Genomic DNA, 27,773 nt, shown 5'->3' with positions numbered 1-27,773 from the left:
GTCTCAAATTACTTGCAGGTCTTCTTAGAAAGAGGGACAGCGATTAGATTTGTAATCAATGTGAGAAATGTTAACAGGCAGAGAATCATGGGAATTGGCCCTAGAACTTGTCCAGTCAACCCACACCTGGTCAACTGACCTGTCCAAAATCACAGTCCATAAATAACAGAGTTAGGAGAGGTCTGGGACTCTTTCCCACACATCTAAGTGCCATGTCCCCTCTGGGTTACCCAGCCTATCTTGGAGAAGTCCTCCCTGCTAAGCCCAATGCCCATTTGGCCTTTCAGACGATTGAGAACCATGTCAAGAACAACTGGAGTTGCAGCCTGGGGAGGTGGGGGAGAGGAGGAGACAATTGTGCATCAAGGCAGCTGTCCCGGACTGTGAAGGTCACACCCTTCTCCTTTTCAAAGACTCGCGGAAGCTTAGGAGGCCTAGTGCTGATTTCATATCCTCCCAAACATGTTGCTACCTTGAGCCTTGCGGAGGCTCTTCCCTTCTGGGACTTCCTGTTTCCAGACAGTCGAAGTTTAGTCATAATTTGGTAAAGCTGGAAAGAACCTCCGAGCCCAACCCCCTTGCTTTATAGCTAAGGAAACAGGTTAAAGGTCAGCCCCTTGACAATTAGTGCATCTTGAGTTAGAACCATTTTTCACAGTCTAGAAGCTGGAAGAGTTGATTTCTAATCTGGTTCAGTCAGGGGCGTGCTGGAGTCAGCTTGAACCAATGGGAAGTGGATTGTTATATTTTTAGTGTGAGCCTAGCGCTTCAAAAATCAACAAGCTACACAATTAGGGCTTGTTTTGTTGATTGTCTAGACTTAATAAAATGATGGGGGAAATGTTAATATTAATGGTTAAACTTTAAAATGTGTACGGTCCTCCACCCCCCAGCTCCAAGCTGGATGTTAAACATTTACCCGAACACTTCTGAGCATGGCTCTCATCCCATTACACGACACTGCCTCCCTGGCTTTGTTCTTCTAGGAAGCCAGAATTGTTGGAGGAATTACATGCGGGCAATACTAGAGGAGGAATGATAAATCTGTAATCTGACACTCAAAAGCAATGGAATCTTATGGGCTCTGACTAGGGCTGAGAATAAAGGGATAGAAAGGAAAAGAGGAAACATTTGCAGAATATGAAAGAGGGGAGCTACTATGGGGAGACCCAGGGAAATCAAGGGGTTTCACGGGAGAGCCTGGTGACCTCCCCAACGTCACTGTCAAAGGAGAGGAGGGCCTGCTCCCATTCCGGCAGAGCTCGCCCTGCATCCATAGGCCAGGGAGACAGCCGAGCGGTAACAACGGCACCTTGGCTGGGGACCCGAGCCCAGTGGGGGAAAGCTAGAAAGGGTGAGTAGGCTTCAGGAGCCGGTCTTTCAGTCCTTCCTTTCGTCTAAAGAATAAACTAAACTAGTCAGAGGGCGTCTGGGGCCCGGGAGGCAGCCAAGACGAGCCTTGAAAGCACATTAAGGTTTGGGTTACATCTCATTTCTGATGCATGATGTTCTAATGTGGGCTTCACCTTATTCTGAACTTTTGCACCATTTTACTTAAGTGCACGAGCTATTCTTTGCTCATGAAGCAGTGGAGACAGTCGGGTCTGTTACAGAAGAAGCTATATTTAAATACCAGAAGCACAGCAGTATTAAAAAGACTTTCTGAATAATTTATATGGCCTTCCAAGTCTCCCAGCAGCCTAGAACGAGGAAAGAGGCATTTATCACACTAGCTGTACAAAGTCAAGGGTATCCAGGACTCGGAGGACCAGAAGCTCGCAGAACCCACGGTGGGAGAGACCTCAGAGGCCATCCGCTCTCTCCACCCCCACGTTGGTCATCTTACAGAGGAGAACCGAGAGAGATACCCCAAGGTCATGCAGCAGGACCTGACCTGTCTGACCTAGGCCAGCCAGTGCAGTCTTCCCTGTTGACCCGTGCCTTGACCTAGACCCACTGTGTTCTGTCCAGAGGACTTTGTTGATATTACTGGGGCGGAGCAGGCCCCTGATAGTCTTTGCAGTCTGGCAGAGCCCCCCAGGGTGGGATTCTCTGCTCTGCCCGGGGCACACCGACAGGTTTTAGAAAAGACAGGACTTGAATCCAGGACTTCCTCACTTTGGGGCTGGCCCTCCTTTTACAACTCGCACTTTAATTAATTTGCATTTACTGGGCACACATTTTGTATTTACTTGACTGTTTACATATTATTTCCCATCACTAGAAAGCGGGATCCTTGTAGGTAATAATTCAAGAATGTTTCATTCAAAGAACTAAATGGGTGGTGCAGTGGGCGAGGAGTCAGAAAGACATGAAGCCTCCATCTGTGAATTGAGGATAACAGCACTCCATCCCAGGGTTGTCAGGAAGGTAAAATGAGATACTTGGTAAAGCCCTTTGCAAACCTTAAAGTGCTAAATCAATGTGACTAATTTTTACCATCTCTATCTCCAATGCCCACTGCAGTGGTTGGCTCACATACAGATCCTTAAGAAATGCTTCTAAGCCTGAACTCAAGAAGGGAAAAAGGCCTAGAAAAGTTGGGGTGGCCCTGCAGTAGTTGGGGTTCAGTGTCCCAGACTCCTTACACAAACTGTGACACCAGACTTAAGAGAAGGCCATAGTAGAGGCCGCAACAGCCCTAGACTGACAGCTCCCTGAGAAGAATTTGCAATGACTAAGGTCTCTCTAAGAACAAAAACCCAGCTTCTCTCCTGATCTAGAACTCTTACACTGACCTGAAGGAAATACATACACAGATAATTAGCTACAAAATAGAGTAAGGGGTTAGGGGCAAGGGGAGGAAGTAGTGTGGCTCCAACCACTGACCCACAGTGGTGAGAGACCTGGCCCAGAAAGCCCTAGCTGTGAGTCCTGCCTCTGACATGTGCCTGTGGCAAATCTATGACCTTCCCCATGCCCGGGCACAGAGGAGGTGCCAAGCTGCATGGCAGCAAGGGCTTCCTTTCCTGGGAGGCTGGCAGGTCAGCTGCTAAATGGTCCCTGCCTTGGGAGAAGGAGCCTAGCAAGCCAAAGAGCAGATCCCAGTGACTCTACAAACAGAATGCTACGGAGTCAACTGGACCCGTTCAATACAGTTTAGAGAGACATGAGCACCATCCCCGTGACCCTTAACCCTCAGTGCAACAAGAGGCCTTGTCAACACGGGGCCATCTTCTCACCCTCTCTTTCTTTTTGAACCCCAGGGCTTTCTGTGCACAGATCTTTAAACTCAACCAACAATTCTGGTATTCAATCTCTCAAGCTAAGGGCCTTTAGGGGGCTTGCATGGCAAGTCTGTTTTAAAGATCTGCCCTCTGACCGGTGACTGAGGCAGTGAATACCTCGGGGTCTCCCCTGGGGAATAAGGGGCTTTAATTTCAAAGGCATTCTTGGAGAATCACTCCAAAAATGAAAACCACTTATGCCCAAGTGTAAGGACCGATCAAGTTCATTTGGAAGAAAAGGCATGCAGAGAGAAATATTCTCTGGGGTGACCTGAAACAGTGGTATGGGAAGGTGGCTCTGACACCCAATACTGCTTCCCAGAAAATGATCCTTTGTCAAGGCAAAGCCCAGACCCTCAAAGCAGGGGCTCTCAAGCCAGTGCCTCTGGCCCCACATCTCCCTCCTCTCCTCACGTCACTGTGCACACTCACAAGGACCTCCTCCCAGCAGAGGTCCGATTCACAGGAAACAGCCACGGACCCGAAGACGGATCAGACTTCTTCCATCAGTGCATCAGAGAGAACCAAATGGGACCTCAGAAATATCTGTTCTCACACATGCAGAAATGGAGGCCCAGAGAGGGCACACAGCCAGCCCCAGACTGGGCCAGTACCAGGGTTCAGGTCTCTGGATGCCCAGGCCAGAAATGACTTTTTCCAACTTTTATTTTTCCATGGCCCATCCCTACAAACCAAGTCCTGTGGCTAAGACCGTCACTGAAATCTGAGTCCTGAGTACCCCTCTTCCCTCCTCAAAAAAAGAATGGGGAAGGATATTCCTCCTCGAATCTTTCAGCTCTGCTTCCCTTGCTTATGCTCTAAGGGGGTATGACTGCAGCATGGCTGGAATCCCAGTTCCTCAACTTTAGACAATTATTATCTCATATGGCTGGGATGGGCCAGTCCCAAATCTATTTCTATCCCCAGGAGAAAATAAGCCTCTTTTTTTCAAAATTTCTAAACAATGCCATTGGATCCTCAAGGAAGGTTTACTGTGCCCCCCACTCCCTTGTACAACTGGACAAAGTGCTGGCTAGGCTGCAGGTTTTCTCCCAGAGGCACTCAACACCCCAGTGGGTAATGACCAGGCTCTTAGAGCGCAGGTCTTCCAGCTTCTGTGATCCATCTGATAACTCAGTCTCTCAGGAAAGGCTGTAGGATCCTCGGTCGGCTCTGAGGAAAATTTCTGTTTTTGGCCCAAGCAGACCAGAACAATCTGGATCTGGTTCAGGAGAGCACTACACCCAATCCACTCTCATTTTTAGGATGAGTGGCTGGCCTCCATAATTTGCACGAAAACATCTGGTCTTCCCAGCAGCCAACAACAAAACAGCTGGCTAAGGCTGAAGAGAAGAGAGAGGGGGGAGCAAGAAGCCAGAAAGTTTCTCCCTAAGCCAAAGTGGCAAAACCCAGGCTTCTCCTCACTTCAGTTCAAGTTCCACTTAGGCCCTTCTCTCCCCGCCCCACTCTCCCCTCCGCCTCCTGCCAAAAGAAAATCCCAACTTCAACAGGTCTCTTCATCATCTCCCATTAGAAGCCCAGACATGGGGAGTAAGGTCAACAGAATTTGTATGCCCTCTTCCCTCAACTGCCTGTCCCACCTGCCCTGAGTTAGCGTCCTGAAATGAAAACCAAAGGTTTTTTCTACCACTATTCAAGGACTACTGCCTAGAGTGAGTGGCAAGTTGGGAGATTCCCAGGGTTGCTAAACAAAGATATTTTAAATGATTTTTTTAAGGGCTCAGCTACTGAACAAATGTACTGTTTTCTATCTTGGCAAATACTTTGCCAGGAGGATGGAGTAATAGCTCTTCTTAGTGCCTAGAAGATACTCTAAAAATAAAGGCAGAAGTAAAAAGCTAAACAGACAAAAGGTCCAGAAAATTCATCCAGTCTGAAAATGGTTCACATCAACATGCTTCTATTTAAAAAGAAAAAGAAAAAGAAGAAGCAAAAAAACAAAAACACCTAGCCTTAATTTCAGCACCTAAACTCATAATCCAAGGAGACTGCTTCTATCTGCTAGGCTTCCAGGCAGCTGAGTCCATACAACATTAACTAGGGAAAGAATCCAAAGCCCAAGGAACAGCAATGGGGCTACATCTAATGACTACATTACCATATTTCCTGGCTGAGCAGTTCATCCATCACAACAGCCTAAGAGCCCACAGCTATGTTGTTAGATGAAGAAAAGAGAATCCTGATTCAACATATTCGGTTCAACAAACACTTATTAAATGCCCATGACCAAGCAAGGCATCCAGAACCCAAATGCAGCTATTCATGTTTCCCTTGCCTTTTCCATGGAGGATAAAAAAGGCATAACAAGCAAACAAGTAAATCTGGAAAATCAATCCCCTCCCAAATCAGGATGGGGCAACCTGAAGGACTGACTCCAAGCATGGGTAGAGTCTGTCTGAAGAAGGGACCTTTGGAAAGGAGCCATGCTCAGGATCTAGAAACCTGCCCTGCAATTAAGATGTTGTCTGCAAAAAAGCAGTGATTTCCTTGGGATGTGTGTGTGTGTGTGTGTGTGTGTGTGTGTGTGTGTGTGAGAGAGAGAGAGAGAGACAGACAGACAGACAGATAAGACAGAGAGACAGAGACAGAGAAAAGACAGAGACAAAGACACAGAGAGACAAGAGATACACAGAGAGAATAATTAAACAATAATGTTAAAACAATAATTAATGAAACAGTTTGGGAGGAGAGACAAACACATACACATGCACGCCCACACACAAGACCTCCCAGGCAAGCAGGAACATGTATCATCAACAGGCGTCACATAGCTGAAGGAGATGGCCCTTCAGAACAGAATGTGTCTTCTCTTTTCCTGGCTGGCAATCGGTCTCCTCACTAAGACTGCAGCCCTGAGAATATGATAACGGGGCAAGGCATCCCATCAAGCCCAGGGGATCCAGTTTGCTGAGAAGAGGGTCAATCATGGTGGAGATGCATTTGTTTCCCCTGGGGCCTGCAGGTGCTCAACCCCCCTCCTCTCTCCCCCTCCCATTGACTATGGGCAAGGGATCTTGTGACGAAGTGGGGAGATGGATCACAAGGTGATCCTTGGTTCAAATGAGACTGGAAATGAGATCCAGGAAAGGGAGACAGGAGGCGTGATATGTGCCCAGTGGGGAATATGTCCTCAACCCCAACTCCTGAGGCCACATCAGTTCTGATGCTGGGATGTGACTGCAGCAGTGAGCTGACAAAGGGCCAAGAAATCTGCTTGATTTACCGAATACAGCTCGTTCAAGACCTTCATCAAATCATCCTGGAGCTGCTGGCCGACTTCTTTGCTCTGCAAAGAAAGAAAAACTCAGGTTAACTGGGAAGTGGGAGGAGGGGGATGGCAACAAAGAGAAGGGCAATGCAGGCTCTACAAATAACACAGACTCAATTAGGGCCCATTATTTAACCCAGCAAATCAGATAACCACTCCGATCAGACCCAATTATGGTCAGATTACTCAAGGAGTTTTAATAAAATGAAATGTGCCCTTATCCATAACAGAGCAGAGGTGATAAGAGTTGGAGGGGAAATGGTTGCAGCCTCTGGTTTTCCAGCTGGTCCCTGGGAAGCCAGGCTGAGAGCCACATCCTCCCCAGTAACTCCTGTTAGATGGGACCACCTCTCCCTGCCCTACGCTGGAGAGCGTTCAAGAAGCCCAGGGAGAGGAGCAGGAGAGGGATGGACTTGAGGAGCACATAAACGTGTGAGGATTTCAAATGGACCTTCCACCAACTGATCTAGTAACAACATTTACTAAGTGCCAGGTAACACAGCAGATGGTATGCTCCAAAAAGCAGACAATCCCTATTCTCAGGAGCTTCCACGGCCCTAACACCAGCTAGGAAAACTCCTTGGGAAATGGGGCTGTGTCTCTTTGCTTTGTTTCAGTCAGTTCTCAGTATGAGACTCTGCCGACGGGAGATCTCAATAATAATGACTGGCATATGGGCTCACGTTAGGCCGGATGCGTTTGGGAGTTTCCAAATATTGCTCATGACCAAGGGCAGAACATAAGCTGTGGTTATTGCCACACGATGTCCTTGCACAGTTCTTTCCGATGTCTTGTCATGCAATAATAGTAACAATAATAACAATGGCTAGCATTTATACACACTTTATGTATGTGATCTAATTAATTCTCACAACAATCCTGGGAAATGGGTGATATTTGTATCATCTGCTCAATGTCCACAGTAGGATTTGAATTTGGGTCTTCCTGATTCCATATTTAACACTGTGCACTGTGTCATCTAGTTGCCTGACTTGAAATATCATGTATCCTTCTCTATGGCTCATGGATAGCATCCCCCTTCCTACTCGAAGGCTTTCAGGACGTTTCTCCCCATCCCACTCTCCTTCCCCAACACATACTATAATTGAATCCAAGGGACAATACAAATGATTTAGAACTGGGAGGGACCTAGATCCTGTAGTTCAAGCCTTTCATGGTTCAGAAGAGGAAAGATGGAAGCCCAGGGAGCTTCAATACCTTGCTGAAGGTCATACAAGCATCTATTCACCACAGAAATGGTGGGATCCCTAGATGACACAAGATTAATGAAACTGTATTTTGTATTGATCAGACTTTTCACCCTTATTAATGACCATGTCCACACTCAAGCTTTCCTGAATTGCAGATCATATCCAGCTATCTGCTGAATTTCTCCAGAGGTTTGTACTACCTGGTTATAGTGTAGTCTCCTTTTTAAAGAAGGAAAAAGACCTTAAAAGCCATTAGCAATACATGCCAGTTTCCACTGCTAGTGTTTTTCAGGGAAAGGAGGAAAGGAAGAGAAATTAAGGCCAGAGAGGAGCCAACTAGGAATCCTTGCATCCCATATTAAATTCTCCTTTCCTCAAGCTTTCAGATCCAGGATGGCAGCAGACCATGGAAATCAGGTCGAGAGTCCTAGTAGCATATTAGTACAAGATTTTCCATTTACAGATCTCATCTCTTCTTTATTTTTCCAACACCCCAAGCAAACACTAATCATGTATTAGAGCTTCTCTCTGATATGGGCATTTATACAAGAAGAACATGAAATAAAGGGATGGGGTGGGGGAGAAGAGAGAGAGAGAGAAGAAAGGAGGGAGAGGGAGAGGGAAAGGGGGAAGAGGAAAGGAAGGGAAAGAGGAAAGAGAGGGAAAGGGGGAAAAAAGGAAGTAAAAGCCACACTTTGAGTACTGAGTGTTGACTGCCAAGTCCAGGGGAGCAGGAGATGAGACAGGTTGGCATTCTATTAATAGGCCTAGCGAAGGGAAAAGTCCTCAATTCATCTGCTCTGCCAGCTTCTTGTTCTCTTACACACACACACATACACACACAAAGCCCCAGCTGCTAACATTGCCTCTCCCCCTCTCGGCACAGCTTAGCTCCCAGACAGAGGATGCTCCTGGCAGAGGAAGCTGCCCCGTAAGCCAGGAACACGGCAAGTCATGACCCCAACTTCCTTTATTCATTAGGTAGAGCCTTCTTTTCAAAGGGCACAGAAGGGAGGCATCACACGGGGCACTGAAGAGAGAACAAGACCAGCAGTCGGGAGGGGCCCGGTACACCTACAAGCTGGGGGACCCGGCTCCGAGGCGAGTGTGCTTTGGCTCCGATTCTTTCAGCCGCTCAGTTTTTCCATCTGCAAGGAGGCTGGACAAAGAGCTCTTCCAGCTCTAAAATTCAATGACTCTGATCTGCTGCCAGGATTCACTAGTCAATGTTGCTTTATCAACTGATTTACTTCTCAGCGCTGCAGTGGGAGGCAACAAACAAGTTTCCTTTGCTTGTCAAGAAGAAAGGCCTCGGGAAGGGCTTTCCAAGCTGACATTCCTATTGTTTCTACCATTCTTCCAAGAGCCTCAGTCACTAGAACAAGCCACACCACTGGTCGCTGGCAGATCTCAGGGCTGGAGGAGTCAGAAAGCCCCGGCTTTAAATCCCTCCCGATGCTTGTGTGCTTTGTGATCCTGCGCCAAACACTCAGCCTCTCGAACCTCAGTTTCCCCCTTTGTAAGCAGGGTGAGAACAGCACCCGGCTCAGGGGCTGTGGCGAGGGCAAATGAGATAAGGCCCTACACAGACAGCGAATCTCCATATCCCTCCCCTCCAGCCTGGGGAGGGAAGCAAGTCCAAGTGACTCATCCCTCTGCAGCCACAGATTTAGGGGCTGGGGCAGGATACGGGGCTTCCTACCCTATCACTCTCCAGCCTCAGGGGCAGCTGCCCCTGCCAAGCTCCCAACCGCCTCTCGCCATCTCCTTTTTTTATATCAAAGGTTACGGGAAAAGGCTCCAGTTCCCTCTGTCCTGTTATTCAAGCCTGTGGCTCACATCATTACGTCCCATAGTACAGGGAAAGAAAAAAAGGGGAAAAAAAGTGGAATCAGCAAAATCACAGTAGGTAGATGTTTCCCTTGTGTCCAGGCTACTTGGGGCAAGAAGCTTCCCGATGATATTCCTGTGAACAGGCTGCCAAAGCAGACTGCTCCCTTCCTCAGTGCCCCATACAGGACATTACAGGGCTGGGCCGGGGGATGCCCTGGTAACTCTAGCCCACAGGAGAGGCAAGCCTGCAGTAGTGAGGGAGCAGCCAAAGTCTCTCTCCTCTCAGAGGGCCAAAGGGAGGACCCTGAAGTTTGCTAGGTCAAAAACCTTACACTTGTGCATCTGGGGGGACCCAGTGGCTCCCCTGCCCCCCGGGCTGCAGTCAGGCTTCTGTGTCGGCCCGGTTGGGGTTGGATAAAGAAGTTGAAGGGGACCCCGCCCAAAGACAAGAGAGGTATTTATTGGCCTTTCCCCCTCCCAACAAAACCTGCTGAAGCCTTGTATGTTAACACAATGGATACTGTAAAGCCCTCTTCCTTCCCCATTTAAAAAAAAAAAAAGCAAGATATTGGGCAGGGAAGAAAAGGAAGAGAATAAACAGAACTGTCTTTGTGTGCTATCACACAACATGCATCTCTTTTCTTTTTAAAACTTCTTGGAAGAGAATGAGTCATCTAAACATTGCAGGAAACCAAAGAGAAGGAGGGGAAAAATTACTTTGGGCAAGACTCTTTTTTGAATGTTTTCATAGTAACCTTAGCCTGGAAAAAAAAAAAAAAAAGAGAGAGAGAGCCTAAATTTAGAGCTGAAGATGTGGAATATTTAACAATGCTCATTCTGAGGGATAGGAAATGAAATGATGTGGACGGCACAGAGCCTTTTATTCTGAAGCTCATGCCTGCTGGGGTAGTTCTGGCCAAGTCCAGGACTTGGCCTGAGCCAGTCTGCTCACTGACTGCTGAGGTGTGGCTGCCTGACAGGGAGGTGCCTGCTCATCCTGCGCCATTATGGGGACGGGAGGGGGCCCAGGTCTCCCACAAAGCCCTCCATCCAGTATTTCCATCAGGCCGCTGCTCATAGCCAGCTGGACTGCCCCACCACGTCTCGGACTCCACCATTTAAAATTGTGTTCGCCATCTTCCTGCCCACCTTTTACACCTTCCCAACTTTCCTTGTATTGGGGCACGGGGTCAAGAACAAGTGACATTTTTCTCTCAATTCACCAAGGCCCTTATAGCCTTGGAATCAGCTCTGACTTTCCTCATGGGGAACTAGCTGCCAGGTCCTGCTGGTTTTATTTCTGTAACATCTCACTTTTGTCCTCTTCTCTCAAATTCTACTACTCTGTTGCTCAGGCTCTCACTTCTTTTCACCTAGATCCAGGATTCTTATTTCTGTTGGTTTTTTTCTACTAGAGCTTTTTATTTTCAAAACATATGCATAGTTTTCAACATTCACCCTTGCAAAACCTTATGTTCCAAATTTTTTTCTCCCTCCCTTCTACCCATTCCTTCCCCTAGATGTCAAGTAATACAATATAGGATAAACCTATGCAATTCTTCTATGCATATTTCCACAATTATCGATTGCACAAGAAAAATCAGATCAAAAAGGGAAAAAAACAAGAAAGAAAACAAAAAACAATCAAACAACAACAAAAAGAGTGAAAATACTATGTTGTAATCCACACTCAACCCCCACAGTTTCTCTCTGTATGCAGATGGCTATCCATCACAAGCCCACTGGAACTGGCCTGAATCTCCTCGTTGTTGAAAAGAGTGATGTCCACCCTGAGATACCACGACATACCTGTCATTGGCTAAGATGTCAGGAAAACATAATGATGAATATTGGAGGGGATGCGGGAAAACTGGGATACTAATGTATTGTTGGTAGAATTGTGAACGGATCTAGCCATTCTGGAGAGCAATTTGGAATAATGCTCAAAGGGCTATCAAACTAGGCATGACCTTTGATCCAGCGGTGTCTCTACTGAGTGTGTATCCCAAAGAGATATTAAAGAAGGGAAAGGGACCTGTGTGTGCAAGAGTATTTGTGTCAGCCTCTTTGTGGTGACTAAAAACTGGAAACTGAATGGATGTCCATCAATTGGAGAATGGCTGACTAAAATGTGATATATGAATATTATGGAATATTATTGTTCTGTAAGAAATGACCAGCAGGATGAATACAGAAAGGCTTGGAGAGACTTACATGAACTGATGCTGAGTGAAATGAGCAGAACCAGGAGATCATTATATACTTCAACAACAATACTATATGATGATCAATTCTGATGGAAGTGGCTCTCTTCAACAATGAGAGGATCCAATTCAATTAAAATTGATCAGTGATGAACAGAACCAGCTACACCCAGAGAAAGAACACTGGGAAATGAGTGTGGACCTGTGACACAGCATTTACACTCTTTCTGTTGTTGTTTGCTTGCATTTTTGTTTTTCTTTCCAGGTTATTTTTACCTTCTTTTTAAATCCAATTTTTCTTGTGCAACAAGAGAACTGTATAAATATGTACACATATATTGTATTTAAGATATACTTTAACAGGTTTAACATGTATGAGATTGCCTGCAATCTAGAAGAGGGGGTGGAGGGGAGGAGGGGAAAAGTTGGAACAGAGGTATTTGTTTGCAAGGGTCAATGTTGAAAAATTACCCAGGTATATGTTCTGTCAATAAAAAGCTACAATAATTTTAAAAATCTATATATTAAAAAAAAAAAGAAAAGCCATGTCTATCAGAATTGGTCATCATATATAGATCCAGGATTCTTTAAAAAAAAAAAAAAAAAAGCTCATGAAACCCAGGCTAATATTTTGATAATTGGTTTCAGTATATTTCAGTATAATTGGTTTCCTCTATAATCCCAGGTACTTCATTTCACTCATTTAAAAGCATAATTCTGAGAAGGGATCCCAGATTTTTGCAGGATCCGAGATACAAAAAAGTTTAAGAACCCCCAAGTTCTATTACTGCAATTGTTCTCCTAACTCAGGGCTTCTTAAACTTTTTCCACTTGAGATCCTTTTTCATTTGAAATTTTGACATGACTCTGGGTATATAGGTATATAAAAAAGGTATACAAATCAAGCATTTTCTAATAATAATAAACCATAAAGAAATTTATTTTAAAATAATTCTTTCATATATCTATAATTTCATCATTAATTATTAAAAATGAAAGCAAATTTGCACACTAATGAGATGGATTTGCTTGAAATTTTTTTTCATAAGGAATTTTTACACAAAGAATTAAATCAGGGGTCCTCAAACTTTTCAAATAGGGGGCCAGTTCACTGTCCCTCAGAGTGTTGGAGGGCTGGATTATAGTAAAAACAAAAACTTTGTTTTGTGGGCCTTTAAATAAAGAAACTTCATAGCCCTGGGTAAGGGGGATCATCGTCCTCAGCTGCTGCATCTGGCCTATGGGCCGTAGTTGAGGACCCCTGAATTAAATCTTGGTGAAAAATTTGATACCTTTTACTGTTGGCAAATTTTTCTCAGCCCTCACGTTCAATTATGGAATCCCATATGGGATCATGAGCCACAGTTTAAGAAGTCTTGCTCTAATTGATTTTTTGACTATCTTCGGATTATCTTCTATTCCCTCTCTTACTGCCCATATAAATATTTTTCCATGATACCTCTCCTCTACTCAAAAATCTTCAAGACAGTCACATTACCAATTTATGACTGGCATTCAAGGCTCTATTTAGTCTGCCCCAGTCTTCTCTCTTTCCAATCCCTATGAACATATACCTGACATTTCAGACAAAAGGCCACTCCCAACACTCTTAAAATTTCTGCCCATTGCCAACTTCATTGCTTTGCTTGAGCAGTCCCACAGGTTTTTGACAAACGGGGCACCAAATGATCACCTCTGTTGGCTGAAGTCCCTCTCTTCCTAGAAAGTCCAACTAAGATTCTCCCTTCTCCGTGAAACCTTCCCTGATTACTCCTTCCCTCTCATCCCTAAATAAAATATTTTTTTCTCCTCTAAATTTAACTTTCATGGCTCTGGCTTCTATTATATTCTAGTTTGTACTATACTATACTTAGGCATGTAAAATTGTAAATCCAATCTGCCTCCACCACTTTTACCCTAGGAATTCTTTGTAGTACATTGTTAATAAAGCTTTGCTATTCACTGAAAGGAACTGGGCATCCTTAGCCTCTAGAAGGGACAGCAGCTTTGTCATGGTATTTAAATGGCTGGGGTGGGGTGGGGAGAAGGGGCATAAGATTTGTTATGTTTGACCCCAAAGGGCCAAACAATAAAAGATACAGACAAGGGGAAAAGAGCCAAATTTGGGATTGATGTCAAGAAATATTTTGGAGCCATGAGCTTGAGAGGTGGGGATTTCTCCTCTTGGAAGTCTTTAAGCCACACTGGACATTTCTTCCTTAGCCTTCCTACTGCTGCCACATTTCAAAATACAAGGAATTCAGAGAGTTGGCTGAGTGATAGAGACCTCAGGATCGCCCAATCACGGATTTTGAGAGTGGGAGTTGTCCCACACATGAAAGGTGGTCCTCTGGGACCACCTGCTTCCTTTTCCAAATATAGGCTTTTTTCCCCGGGAACATTTGAAATCTATCATCATTTACAATCCAGAAACTAATAATAGTAATTCACATTTACATAGTATAGTGCCTTGTGCTTTGTAAGGTGCTTTCTTTACCATTCTATAACTCCCTTCACTGTGAAGTAGGTAGTTCCCGTGGCATCCTGTTTATATGAAAGAGGAAAGGAGACTCCTTTTCTTCAGCCCGTAGTGAGAACTAATCTCAGTCCTGTCCCAAGGCGAGTCTGTCAGCAGGTAGAAACAGTAAAGCCATTTAGGTCCTGCCTCATTAGCCTGTGTCAGCATTTTCCCAAAACAGAATCCAGTTTTCAAGGGCACATAGCTCTACCAAGGCTGGGCTTTTAGAAAAGGTGGTTCTGAGCCCAGCCTTAAAACCACAGTTTTTCCACTTTAAAACTGAAAAGATCTTTATGAGCTTCATAAGAAGTGACATGGGCCCTCTTGTAAGCCTCAGCACTTGAGCAAAGTGACAACCAGAAATAGGAGGACTGATTTAAGGCCACTGCTTCAAAATGGCCAAGACTTGGCAGGCTGGTGATTCACTCCAGTCCCCGGCAGGAAGGGAAGGCCTGCCAAGCGCAGACATTTCATGCGCAGCGCCAGCGTTAGCTGATCCACGACCACCATGCCCTCCTGTACTCTGACCCGCTCCCTTTTCTCCCCATTCCGGGCACTCAGACTCGATCAATAGTGATTGATTAGCCATCCGTCTGCACGCGGCCCAGTGACAGAAGAGCCGGAATAGGGGGAAAGGCGGGATGGAGAAATGACTCATCTGGCATATTAGCTTAAGCAGCACGTCCAGTTCCTGCTCAGACTGTCTTTGGGATGCACTGACTGGAGAAAGCATGACATGTATATCTGTGTGTGGAGTGTGCGCGCGCACCCACACCCGCACACATGTGTATATATAGAAATACAGACATTCCCACACGCGTATGTACACATGTGCACGCACTGAATGTATGTATAATGTGTGGTGCGTATATGCACGCACATCTTTAGGTAAACACACATGTCTATATGTAACATGCATGTATATATAAAATGCACAATAAACTCCCATAAATGAAAAGCACACACACCTATCTATAGATGCAGTACATGTGTGTATGTATATATATATATATATATATATATATATATATATATATATAAACATGCATATCTAAAGACACAGACATACACACATACCTATATCTAAACCCAAATGAGGCCTCCCCAAAGTCTGAATCTTTTCCAGATTTAGTACTCTGTACAACACAGAAGTTTTTTAAAGTCAGTACATTTTGAAGCTTTAATAGCACTGACTTTAAAATCCTGCATATATAGATATGATCTGTCTCTATTTCTTTTATTATAAAGAAATATCAACTTGAATTCATTGGATCATAGCTCCGCATGAATCTCACAGGCCACCTGGCCGAGCTGCTTTGCCTGACAGATGAAGAGACCGAGTCCCAGAGAGGCCCTTCCTCTGCCTTTGGAGCCAGTGACCTTCCCGCCCCACGGCTGTTCTACTGAGGGAATGTGTGCGCTCCCTCAGTCAGGTTCCCAAACAGCTGGCACCACCCGGCCCCATCCCAGGCTCCCTGCTGAGTACTTCACAAACAGCCTGGGAGGCAGGTATAAAGACGGGGGCTGTGACCTCCGGGGTCCCAGAGTCACCAGGGCCCCGCCACAGGCCCAGCTGCCGGGGCCCGCCGCGCCATTTTACAGAAGCAGGAGGAGCCATTTTTGCCAAGGTTGGGGAGGTAACGAGAGGGCCAGAAGCCTCCCACTGACCCTGTCCAAGTTCGGAATCCCTGTGGCTCCTTCTCCTGCCAGACGGCCACCCCTCAGAGGCAGCATGGGTGCCTGCCGGCCCATCCCCTCTCCATGGGCTCCAGAGTGGCCACGGGCACCAGGAGAGGGACTCGATCTGACGTGGGCACCCCTCTCTGTCTGGCCTCCGAGCCGCCCTGCCGCAGGGCAGACAGCATGGCCGCTGGCTGTGGCCCAGGCCAGGATGGCGCTCCCTCCTCGGCCCCACCTCTGGATCTCCAGCAAATCCTAGTTCAAGCAAGCAGCCTTGCCTCACCCCCCTCCTCCTGCGCAGCCTGCCGAGGTGTCTGCCTGTCGCCTGCCCCTAGACGGGGAGACTGGGGGGGACGGGGATGGGGACGGGACTTGTTTCATCCTTCTTTGAATCCCCACAGGGCCTGATGCTTCAGAAGTGCTTAAGAAAGGTTTACTGACTGACTCAGTATTGCCTTTTGTCAAACAGTCAGTTTTTGCCAGGGTTCAAGAGAACCAGGGTTCCCTCAGTAAAACAGAAAATTTAATAATTACTCTGGGAAAGTGCATGGGGAAGAGGGAGGGGGAAACAATAATCACAGCTGAGATTTCTGTAGAACTTGAAGACTGATAAAGTGCTTTACAATTTACCCAGAAACAATGCCATGGGGCTGTGGGAGAGCCTCGGACTTGGAGAAGGAAAGGACCCGCAGAATGTCCACCCCACTTCCTGATTTTACAGGTGAGCAATCTGAGGCCCAGGGGCGTTAAGTGGACAAGTCTAGCAAGGGCCAGAGGCAGGATGTGAAGCCGGGTTTTTCAGGGTGTAGGTATTCTGCTCCTTCTATTATGGAGAGAATTATTTTCTCATCATTCAGATGGATTAGACAGTATCTGAGCAATTGGGAACTACTGGGTGAGAACTGAAATGCAGCTGAAAGCTCTCCACTATATAATTCAATTCAACCCAACCAGCATTCATTGAGCACCTCCCCTGGGCAGGCTTGTGTGCTAGCACAGGGCCTGCTCCGAGGGAGCATGCATTCTCTGGGGAATCAAACCTGTGCGCCTGTTGTTCAGTCGCACTCCCAATACTGAAGTGGATGACCTTTTCTTTCTCCAACTTACTCCACAGAGGAGGAAACTGAGGCAAACAGGGTGAAGGGACTTGCCCAGAGTCCCCCAGAAGTACACATCCGAGACCTTTTAGCCAGGGAGTCAACTGAATAATTTTGATTTTAAAAACACTGATGACTCCTTCTTACCTTCCAAATAAGCTCCAAACTCTTTAGCTTAGTGTTCAAGACCCTCCATAATCTAGACATACCTTGCCTTTCTAATACCCTCTTCCTTACATCTACTCTAGAACTAGGAGCTAGGGAAAACTGAAGACATGCTGTTGCTCAAATATACTTTATTTGTAACCCACACACACAAAATTTATATTTATTTATACTCTCTACTTTTGCAACATTATCATCTCTCTAGCTTGAAAGATACTCTGACTATTTTCTATCTGTTGAAATTCTACTCATCCTTCAGGGCTCCAGCATTTAGCATAGTAACAAGCATATAAGAAGTGCTTCATAAATGTTTACTGACTTCATCAAACTCAGCTCCAATCCCACATGCTCAGATGATAGTAACAGAGGTTCTCTGTTCCCACTTTCTATTAAATACTGCTTTGTATATTGCCTAATATTGTAATAATTTATAAGCAGCTGCTAGTAGTGATAGTAATACTACTTGGGCCTGAGTTCAAATCCACTCAGTAGCTGTGGGACCCTGAGCAAGTCACTTAATCTGCTTGCTTCAGTTTCCTCCACTGTAAATGAAGGAGGATAGCACCTACCTTCCAGGATTGTTGTGGGGATCAAATCAGATAATACTGGTAAAAAGCACCTGGCACAGTGTCAGGCCACAAAGGAGGTATCATAAATGTCTACCCCTTTTTCCTTTTGTCCCCATACATTTATGCATCTAGTCTTGTGAACCCGATTCTAAGGTCCTAGAGAGCAGTTCTGTCCCCCAAACTAAATTCCATCTCTTTAACAAGTATTCTCCCAGCAATGTTATGTGGCTGAAAGTCACAGAACAGTACAGTCTCTGAAAAGCTGAAATTCAGGAGCACCCAAAAGGAAGTACATGGGAGCACGAGCAGAATGTGGGGCACTATGAACAACATTTCGAAGGAGCGGTGGTTTTAAGAAGGCCCACCATCAGAAAAATGTACGACCAGCAAAAATGAGGAACTGGCAATAAAGCAAAAGCAAGATGAAGAGAATGTGAGGGATGCCCCTATCACCTTGGGGAAGGAATGGACAAGAACCACACGGGATGGGTAGGCCCGGATGATTACGACCAGCATCACCTGGGGCGAAACCTGCCCTATTTCTACCAGAGGCACCACTGTTTTTCCAGTGACTCGGGTTCATCATTACCCTGGACTCCCCACTCTCCATCACCACCCAACACCAACCATTGCCCGATCCTGCCATTTCTAAGTTCACAATCTTTCTCTCCTCTGATTCCTCTTCATTCACACAGCTGCCCCTTTAATTGGGGCCCCCATCACCCCTTGCCCAGATTATTGCTTCCTCAATGGTCTCCACCTCAGCACTCTTCTCACACCAGTCCATCTGACATATGCTGCCGAAGGGAATTTTCCTTAAGATCTGACCAGGTGACTGCTCTCCCCAACCAGCTCCAGTGACTTCCTGTGGCCTCCTTAGTTGTCAAAGCCCCACACAATCTGACCTCAAACTATCTTCCCAGCAGCACCGGACGACAACCCCTTTCCCACACTTTTCCATCCAGCCCACTGACCTTCTCACAAGAGTCCGTCTCCCATCTCTCTCTTTGAACTCGCTGCCTCTCTTCCTATCTCTACTTCTGAGGGTTCCCTACCCCTATTCAGCTACCATCTTCTGCATGAAAGCTTTGCCAATTCCTCAACTGCTAAAGTCTTGCCTCCCAAACAACCCTGTACTCAACTACTGTAGGTGTGTAAACATATATACACATAGATGTGTTTGTTAACTTTATGTTGCAGTTTTATATGTACTTGTCTAAGCTTTGAAAATAAAATATAAATTTAGAACATAAAACCTTTAAAGAAGAGATTGTTTCACTCTTCATACTTATTTATATCCTTAGCACTTAGCATAATATCTGGCACATAATAGGTGCTTACTAAATACTTGATTAAGTGAGATCATAATGGAATATCTGCCATAGTGACACTAGCACAAGACCCCACATAAAGAAGGATCCCAGTAAAAATATGCTAATAAGATTGGGATGAAAAAAAGATCACAGACCTGAACATTAAAAAAGTGAAATAGAGAACAGAAGAATCTCTTTGATGTATGAACATTTAAATCTTCAATTACATCTTGCTGAAAGAGCTGCTTTCATTCTATTTCAAAGAAAACTATAGATAAAATTGGAAATATAAAGTGCTAGAGTATTTGTCATTGTTATAAATATACATTTATTTAGCTACCTACTATGTGCTAGGCACCGGCCTAAGCACTGGAGATACAAATATGAACAAAGACTGTCCCTGTTCTTAAGGAACTTAGGATCAAACTGGGGAACACAATGCACTAAAGCTAAAAGTGCAGGGGTAGAAAGGAAGGAGAGAAGGAAAGAAGGAGAGAAGATGCCCAAGGGGGAACTGAACTACAGAACTCAGTTGGAGAAGTCCCACAACAATGAGTGCAGCCAGATGAGAAACAAGATGTCTCAGCTGACCTCTCTCCTTAAACGATGATGAAGGAAGCTCATGAGAAATGTTATCCAGAAAGCAGGGCAGTTCAAACAGCCAAATGGCCCCGGTCTGTCCTGAGACACCTGACCCCAAGTAGAGTCAGCAGTGGCCAGGCGGAGGGGTTAATCAGGGACCTGTGCTACTTGGTTTGGCCTCCACTAATCCATCCAGTCCTTGACTGAGACCCTTGGGGGCAGCAGCCTAGGGGGCCCTGCCCTGACATCCTGCCTCCCGGAGTCAGCCTTCTTCTTGGGGAGTCCTCCAGGGAAAGGGTATGGAGAACTGGAGGACAATGGCGGCTTTTAGGAGCACTGCTGGACCCAGAAGAGGAGCAAGGACTGCACACCCAGATGAGGAGAACCACGCTGTTACCCAACAATGCTAAGGCCACCTGCTGAGGGGATGGGAGAGCGAGAGCAGCAGCAGCAGCTCCCCCCCTGCAGCCAGCTAAACCCCAGGCTTGGATCAATACTCGGCAGCCCAGCCCCCTCCCCAGCACAGGCGGCGACAGGGACAATCAGACTGTGTCTTTGGCATGTGGAGTGCTGCAGGTCATGGCCACACTTAAGCAGAACATTCATCCTCTGAGAGCCCATCCGGGCTCCTCAAAACCCCCTTTGTGTCCGCGGGCATTTCTGCCCCCTTGACGCTAATTTAATCAAGACATTCTCCCAGCTCTGAGATGGGGCTTCCCTTGGTGGTTCCGCATTCCGGAGGCATTAGGGCTCAGCAGCCAGCTTTGTCCGGGATGATCGGCAAGGCAAGTGAGAGAAAGGGGTCAGGGTGTCCAGGCGGGAGCGCGCCAAACTTTCATTTGAGCCCTTGCCACCAAAGAAGGCCCTGCACTTGCCAGACATCGGCTGCCCATTTATTAACCCTGTGCATCCCCCGAGGTTGATAAATATTTTCCTAGACAAGTACACTGACCCCGAACAAAACCAGAAGAAGACCGGAGCTGGAACTCCCTGCTCTGCACTCCATGACACGGTCCCTAGAAGCCTGGTGTTGGAGAGGAGGGAGACCACTGACTGGTAGCAGGTCTGCTCCCCACCTTCCAGACCCATTCTCTTTTCCCTCCAGGATTTTGCAGGTCCTGAAAACTTCCACTGTTTCATTCAAGAACAGACTGGCCTCCAAAGCCGAATCCAAGCCCGGGTCTCCCAGCTGCTTTGTGAAAGGCGGCCTTTCTAACACGTTGCCACAGCCAGGAAAGACGCTACTGGAATCCCAAGGCTTTTGGAGCAACTGGCTCCAAGTTGAAAAAAGTTAAAGAGAACACAGGAAAGAAAGGAGCTAGCTTCAGTTGGCAGCAGCTGAACATCCTCTGCCAGCCCCGCTCATGTTTTGTACCACCTTCCACATGAAGGTTTTCTCAGTCCTTCCAGGGTCCAGGGCTGCACACCCCTTCCCCCATTGCCTGGCATTCATTCTGCAGGCAATGACAAGTACAGGATCCACGATTCCCAGGGAGGAAACTAGACCAAGGCAGGCCAGCGCCTCTGCAGTTTAGGGCCTCAGGAAACTGCCTGGTACACTGGAAGGTTAATTGTCCAGGGTCCCACAGCTTGCACATGCTGGGATTCAGGACTTGCTGACTCCAAGACCAGACCTGTGTCCACTCATTTTGCATGTTCACATATATTAAAAAGGTGTGTGTGTGTGTGGGGGGGGGGGTGTGTGTGTGTGTGTGTAGGTTCACAATTGCATTTGTATGTATATACATGCATAGAATTATGTGCATATATGTAAATCTACACAGCATACACACACATACACACCCTTATTTATCCATTTATCTCTCAGCCCTAGTCTCTTTTGAATCCTGACTCATCCACTGTCTTGAACATCAATCCAGTCCTGAATCGTTAACTAACTCCTGGGCAGTTTGAACGATGTGTCCCATAAACATCTCAAATTCAACATTTCCAAAACAGATTGAAGAGTGGATAGGGTGCCAGTTGACCAGCAAAGGAGTCCAGCTCTGGCCTTACACACTTTTCCAGTGACTCGGGCTCATCAGTTCAGCACTACCCTGGACTCCCCACTCTCCATCAACTGTGTGGTTTGGGGCAAGTCATTTAACTTCAGTTTGCCTTAGTTTCCTCATCTGCAAAATGGGGAAGAGCAACACCAACGTTAGGGTTGTTGTGAAGACCAAATGAGATGATATATGTAAAGTGCTGTGCAAACTTTAAAGCCATAAAAATTCTAGCTCCCCCATTCCAAATCTCCCCTTCTTTTGAACATATGTGACATAAAACTACTGTGTTTCTTCTGCATTTAACACTGGGAGTAGCATCGAGTTTGGAAAACAAGTCTTGCATTGACTCTCATCCCGAGGGAGTCTTGTTAATTCTCTGCTTCATCGAGGTTGGATGAGTTATTCCTCCTCAGGCTTCATGGTGTGAAGGAATCCTGCCTGCTGCATCCTCCAGGAACAAAGATTTGTTGTAGTCTGGACCCAGGAGCCCTGCTTTTCACTCCAAAGTGACTAGCTGCATTCCACAGAACAATCCAGAGGGAGCAGGAGCCCTGCTCTCCACCCAGGCTGGTAGGAGGATGAAGGGCAGGCTCCGTATAGCCCCAAGCTATGCAGAATTCAGCCAGAGGCCACTGCACTGATCATCTCATTACTTCTGACCTGGGCAGGAAGCCCATCAATGTGTCAGGAATCATCTTCTCTGATTATACCTTTTTAAATTTCCCTGACCCAGGAGGTGATATGCACTGATAACTTTGATAATGCCAGGAGGTACAATTAATTTCTATCCCTCTTCTCCATATACTATTCTGTGAAGGGGACTGGAAGGGCAGAACAAAATTCCACTGAGGCTTCAGCCTACAGCTCCAATGCAGACAGATCACTTCGTATTCAGCATGCAAGACTTCCTCCCATCTTCTGTTGGGAAGGTGTATAGTTGGAAGACATTGGGAGTAATCACTGTCTTTAGAGGTGGAGGTGGGAATGAAGAAAAGAAAGCAATATTTTATATCCACCAAGTGAAAAGTAAAATAAAAGCTACCACGAATAACTCTCCATTGTTGCAAAAGGGAACCTTTTTCATTTTTTAAACTGGGCATGAAATATTATAAAAATAAATGTATGGATGTAAAGTTTTTTCTTGTATTTATCTGATCAGCAATCTTTTCATGTTCCTTGCAAAAGTGAAAACCTGTCTCCCCAAAGGTTTCTGAACTCATCACCTCAATTTTTAGTTTTACAACAGATGGTGAAAATTCTCCTTTTATGGATGGTAAACTGAGGACTAATTTTTAAGACCTTATAGATCTTTTTAGTCTAATTCTTTCATTTTATAGGAGAGGAAACTGGAGCCTAGAGAGGTTAAAAGTTTGGACATCACAAAATGAGAATTCAAATTCTGATGACACAAATGTCAGACATTTTTCACTGCATCACATTTCCCCTTTCCCTTTCTTCTATCACCATCCAAGCAGTACTGCCCACAAGGATTACTGTAATTATTTCTCAACTAGCCACTCAACCATCTATTTATCTTCAAAACATTAGTGAATAATGTCCACTAAATCTTCTGAAACACTGACTTTTCAATATGGCACCTTCTTGCTAAAAATGGTCAACTCTACTTCCAGTCCAAACTACTCAGAGTTCAAGGCCTTCCACAATCTAATCTCAGCTTAAATTTCCAACTCCATCCCTAACCACCATCCCAGTGGTAGTCAGAGAACAGACTCTCAAGTGAATAGCAGGTTTATCAATAGGGCAGTCAGTTGATACACCCTTTCCAGAAACAATGGCTGTGTGGCAAGGGAATAAAGACAGGAAGGATAAAATCTGGAAACAGAGAATGGCCTAATTTGGCTGGAACAGGGGAACAAAGTGAAATGAGGCTGGAGCCAGATCATAAAAGGTCTTGCTTGAATTCCAGGCTAAAAAGGTTAAATTTTTATTCTGCAGTCAAATAGGAGCCGATGAAGACTGGCATCAGAGAATTTTCCATTTCAAAGAGATTTTAATCAGTTAAAATATGGATGGGCTTAAGATAGGATTTTTGGCAACCTTAGAAACTACAGGACTAAGAGATAATGGCCTAATACTACATCTCCCATGAAGCCTTCCCAGAGCACCCTTTTTTAGAACACTCCTAGAATGTCCTATTCTTTTTGTTACTTACTCAAAAACAAGGATTATTTACTATTCTTTCTCACTACCTGTTCTTATTGCCCCTTAAATGCCAATGTCCTAACTCCCAAAATTACCTACCAAAAATTCCAGGAGAAATGCCAGAAGCAGAAGTCTGCACACATTTGTAGACCTGACCAAGGTCTTTGCTACTCTCAGTCATGAGGGCTTATGGAAAATTATGCTGAAATTTGGTTACCCAAAGAAGTTCATGAATATAGTACATCAATTTCATGACGGCCTGCTCGCCCGGGTTCCAGAAAATGGGCAATGCTCTGAGCTTTCCCAGTCATTGAGGGAAAGTTTGTGTGCTTGCTTCCATGCTTTTTAGCATGATGTTTTCAGCCATATTGTGAAATGCCTTCAAGGAGGACAGACATGGCAACAAAGTCAGCTACCACACTGATGGCAAATTCTTCAACTTGAAAAAGCTACAAGTCAAAACCAAAGTGGAGGGAGGGTTAGTGTATGATTTTTTAGTTTACAATTGACTCAATGCAGTTGCTGAAGTTGAGATGCTACAAAATATGGATCAATATCTGCTGTTCGTGCTAATTTTGGCCTATTCTTATTTCTACATATTTGTATTTATTAACTGCATGTTTTTATATGTACTGTTTATCTCCCTTATTAGAATATAAGCTTCTGGTTAGTAGGGAGTGTTTCATTCTTTGTATATGCACCTAGTACAATGCCTGGTACATAGTAGGCAATTAATAAATACTTAATGATTGATTACTATCAATCCAGTTATTAATGGTTTCATGAGAATATGTTTTCTTCCTATGGTTAGGCTATAAACAGATTGAGGGCAGGCACTGTTTTAAATGTATTTTGTACTCAGCTCATCTCTGTCTAAAACAATGCTAGAGAATACTTAAAGTGTTCCCTACACTGTTGAACAGAATTGCCCCAGCAATCTGGCAGTGGTTTTAATGCTCATTTTTCTCAGAGAGGCCTTGAACAAGGGAAGGGAAATGGGCCATACATTTTCCTCTGACCTAAGTGTGCCAAAATCAAAAGGCTAGAAAGCAGAATAGAATGAAAACTTGTTTGCTATTCTCCACCCCTCCCAAAGCATCAAAAAGAAAACAAGGTCACAGGAAGAGGCAACACAGAAAGGAAATGGGGCCTATTTGTATAAGGCTTAGATTCTTTTGGCTTCTGTGAAAAAGTTATTAAAGACAGAGGTTTGGCCTACCTATTCCCAGAGAAGGCGGAGATGTCCACCCCATCTGATCAGATGCTGCAGACAAGACCTCATCAGAGGCTACAAGTATGACTCCAGTCAAGAAGATAAAGCTACATGTTCAGAGGTAAAAGCATTAAACAGATTTCATCTTGCCCCAACAAAATGTAAATAGCAAAGCCTTTAGCTCTCTCCACACATGGTACCATTTATTTCCTCTATATCCCAGATCATTCTCAACATTTCCATAGTGAAAGAAACAGGTGCCCAGAATAGGGCAAAGAGTCTCCCATGGGCTTTCAAGGAATCACTGAGTCTCCTAAGGGCATCCATGGAATCACAGTCAGACCTGAGGAGTGAACTTGAAGAATGTGGATTCCCAAAGATGCTAGAGGATGTGCCGCCAAAAAGTCAAGGAAAGAAAAGGAGAGCTAGCCCATCACAAAGAACCTATGGGGGAGCTTTTTTTTTAATTGTATTAAGTTTATGAATTTTTAACACACATTGCTTTATGAATCATGTTGAGAGAGAAAAATCAGAACAAGAGAAAAAGGATGGAAAAGAGAAAAAAAAACACAAAAAAAGAAGTAAACATATCATGTATTTATTTATATTCTAGTCTCCTTAGTTCCTTTTCTGAATGCAGATGGTATTTTCTGTCCAAAGTCTATTGGGATTGTTTTGAATCCCTGAACTACAGAGAAGAACCAAGCCTTTCACAGCTGATCATCGCACATTCTTGCTGTTATTGTGTAAAATGTGTTTTTGGTTCTGCTTGTTTTGCTCAGCAGCAATTCATGTAAATCTTTCCAGGTCTTTCTATAATCAGCTTGTTCATCATTTTTTTATTAAATAATAATATTCCATTACCTTGATATACCTTCAGCCATTCTCCAATTGATGGGCATCCACTCCTTTTCCAATTCTTTGCTACCACAAAAAGAGCTGCTACAAACATTTTTTGCACCTGTGGGTCCCTTCTTGTTGAACTTAAAAAAACAGTGATTGCCCAACAGATCCCAATTTAAAAGAAACTTAAAAGAAAGAAAACAAAAGAGATCTTAGGAAAACTGTCTCTCAGCCTTGTCTATGATTAGTCTCAGCTCCACAAAGGACATCCCAAGGTGTTCTCACCAAAGGAAAAAGCCAAGACTGGAGAATCTATTGAGTTCCCACAGTCTTATTAACCACCCAAATTACTGTAGAGATACCCTCCTTCCAGAACAGGGGTGGAGGACTAAGGATAGAGAATGATATATTCCATTATTAGATGTGGTTCCAACATCAGTTGATTCTACTTAACTATTTTTCTTTTTTTCAAGGTAACATTCCAAGGCAGTTTGGTCAACAGAACATTGGGAAATGATTGTTATATTAAAAAAACAAAACAAAACACAAAGAACATCAATAAACTTTGAAAAATAAAATAAAATGGCCAAAGAAGAGAGAAAAATCAGTTCAAGAGAATCTATGAAGCTACTAAGTTTTGATATTAGAAACTTTATATTTTTTAACTTTGCACAATATCCTGGACACAAAAAGCTTTAATAAATGTTTTATGGCCACGATTATTAGCTTAATAATAGATGTCACATAATTTTACAATGGCTAGATTCAAGAAAAGTAGGCTATTGATACTTTTAGTAATCCTAGTAGTAGTGATAACATTTGTGTAGTTCTTTTCTGCTATAAAGTACTTTATATAAACTGTCTCATTTGATTCTTACAAACACCCTGCTAAGTAGGCAGTTCTAGTATTACTACCTAGTCCTCAGGGGTATTGTGAGAAAAGCACTTTGTAAATAGCAAAGTGCTTCATCAAGCTTTGATGCCCCAGGAAATTGAGGCTCCCATAGCAATGATGATGATGATGATGATGATGATGATGATGATGATGATGATGATGATGATGATGATGATGACTCAAATATCTATATAGCGTCTTAAGGTTTTTGCAGAAAACTTTCTTCTTAATAATCCTTTAGGTAAATTCTATTATTATTTCTATTTTACAGATGAAGAAAGTGGAGCACAGAATTTAGAGGTGAAAAGGACCTTACCTTCAACATTGTGCCATGGACTAGATGAACTAAAATGTTTGTTTAATGCTCATCAGAGACACTCTGTAGTTACTGTGTTAGTGATACTCAAATGTTCAAGCAGGCCATCGGATTATGTATTCCACCCAGAATTGTCCCTGGGTCATAGCCTTTGACTGCTCAGGGCCCAAGACCGAGATTTGACTTAGCTGACAGGTCAGAACCACCCCAGGAAAGAGAAGCCACGAATGAGGCTAGAGCTATGCCAACGAGTGGGTAGAACACAACCTTTCCAAAAGCCCCCTGGGCATGGCCAAAGCCTCCAGGAAGCCTGGGAGATCCTAGCTAGAGAGTGAGCTGAGGCCTGTGGGCACTGCCCGGAAGCTGATCTGACAGCAAGTGAGGAACAGAACGGAGATCTGAATCAAAGTGTTCAGCTCAAAACTCTAGGACTTTTCCATAGTGCAGGAGGAGCCTGAGCTCTACTCACTGAAGAGAAAGACAAAAAGCCACTGAGAAACCAGTTTCAATATAAACATCAGCAGGAGGGAAGGAAGAAGAGGATGGGAGAACATGAAACAAAAACAAAACAAGGGTGCTACCTCAAAAGAAGAGTAGGAAAAATGCCTTTGTTATGAGGAGGAATTGGAAGGAGCCCTCCTGACAGAGG

The 27,773-nt window shown here is 44.7% G+C and overlaps 1 protein-coding gene across 6 annotated transcripts in view; it reads right to left on the bottom strand.

The window, feature by feature from the left end:
• Positions 1–27,773, bottom strand: part of SRGAP2 (SLIT-ROBO Rho GTPase activating protein 2) — a 244,839-nt gene that overhangs the window by 78,564 nt on the left and 138,502 nt on the right. For all 6 annotated transcript variants that reach the window (XM_031937250.1, XM_031937253.1, XM_031937254.1 and 3 more), the window contains exon 5: positions 6,472–6,534. In XM_031937250.1, the coding sequence (XP_031793110.1) occupies positions 6,472–6,534 (63 nt within the window). The remainder of the gene's footprint in view (positions 1–6,471; positions 6,535–27,773) is intronic.

The sequence above is a fragment of the Sarcophilus harrisii genome, chromosome 4, assembly GCF_902635505.1.
Source record: "Sarcophilus harrisii chromosome 4, mSarHar1.11, whole genome shotgun sequence".
In the NCBI taxonomy this organism is placed as follows: domain Eukaryota; kingdom Metazoa; phylum Chordata; class Mammalia; order Dasyuromorphia; family Dasyuridae; genus Sarcophilus; species Sarcophilus harrisii.
The sequence above is the reverse complement of the archived record's forward strand: the minus strand, read 5'-3'. Positions and strand labels throughout refer to the sequence as shown.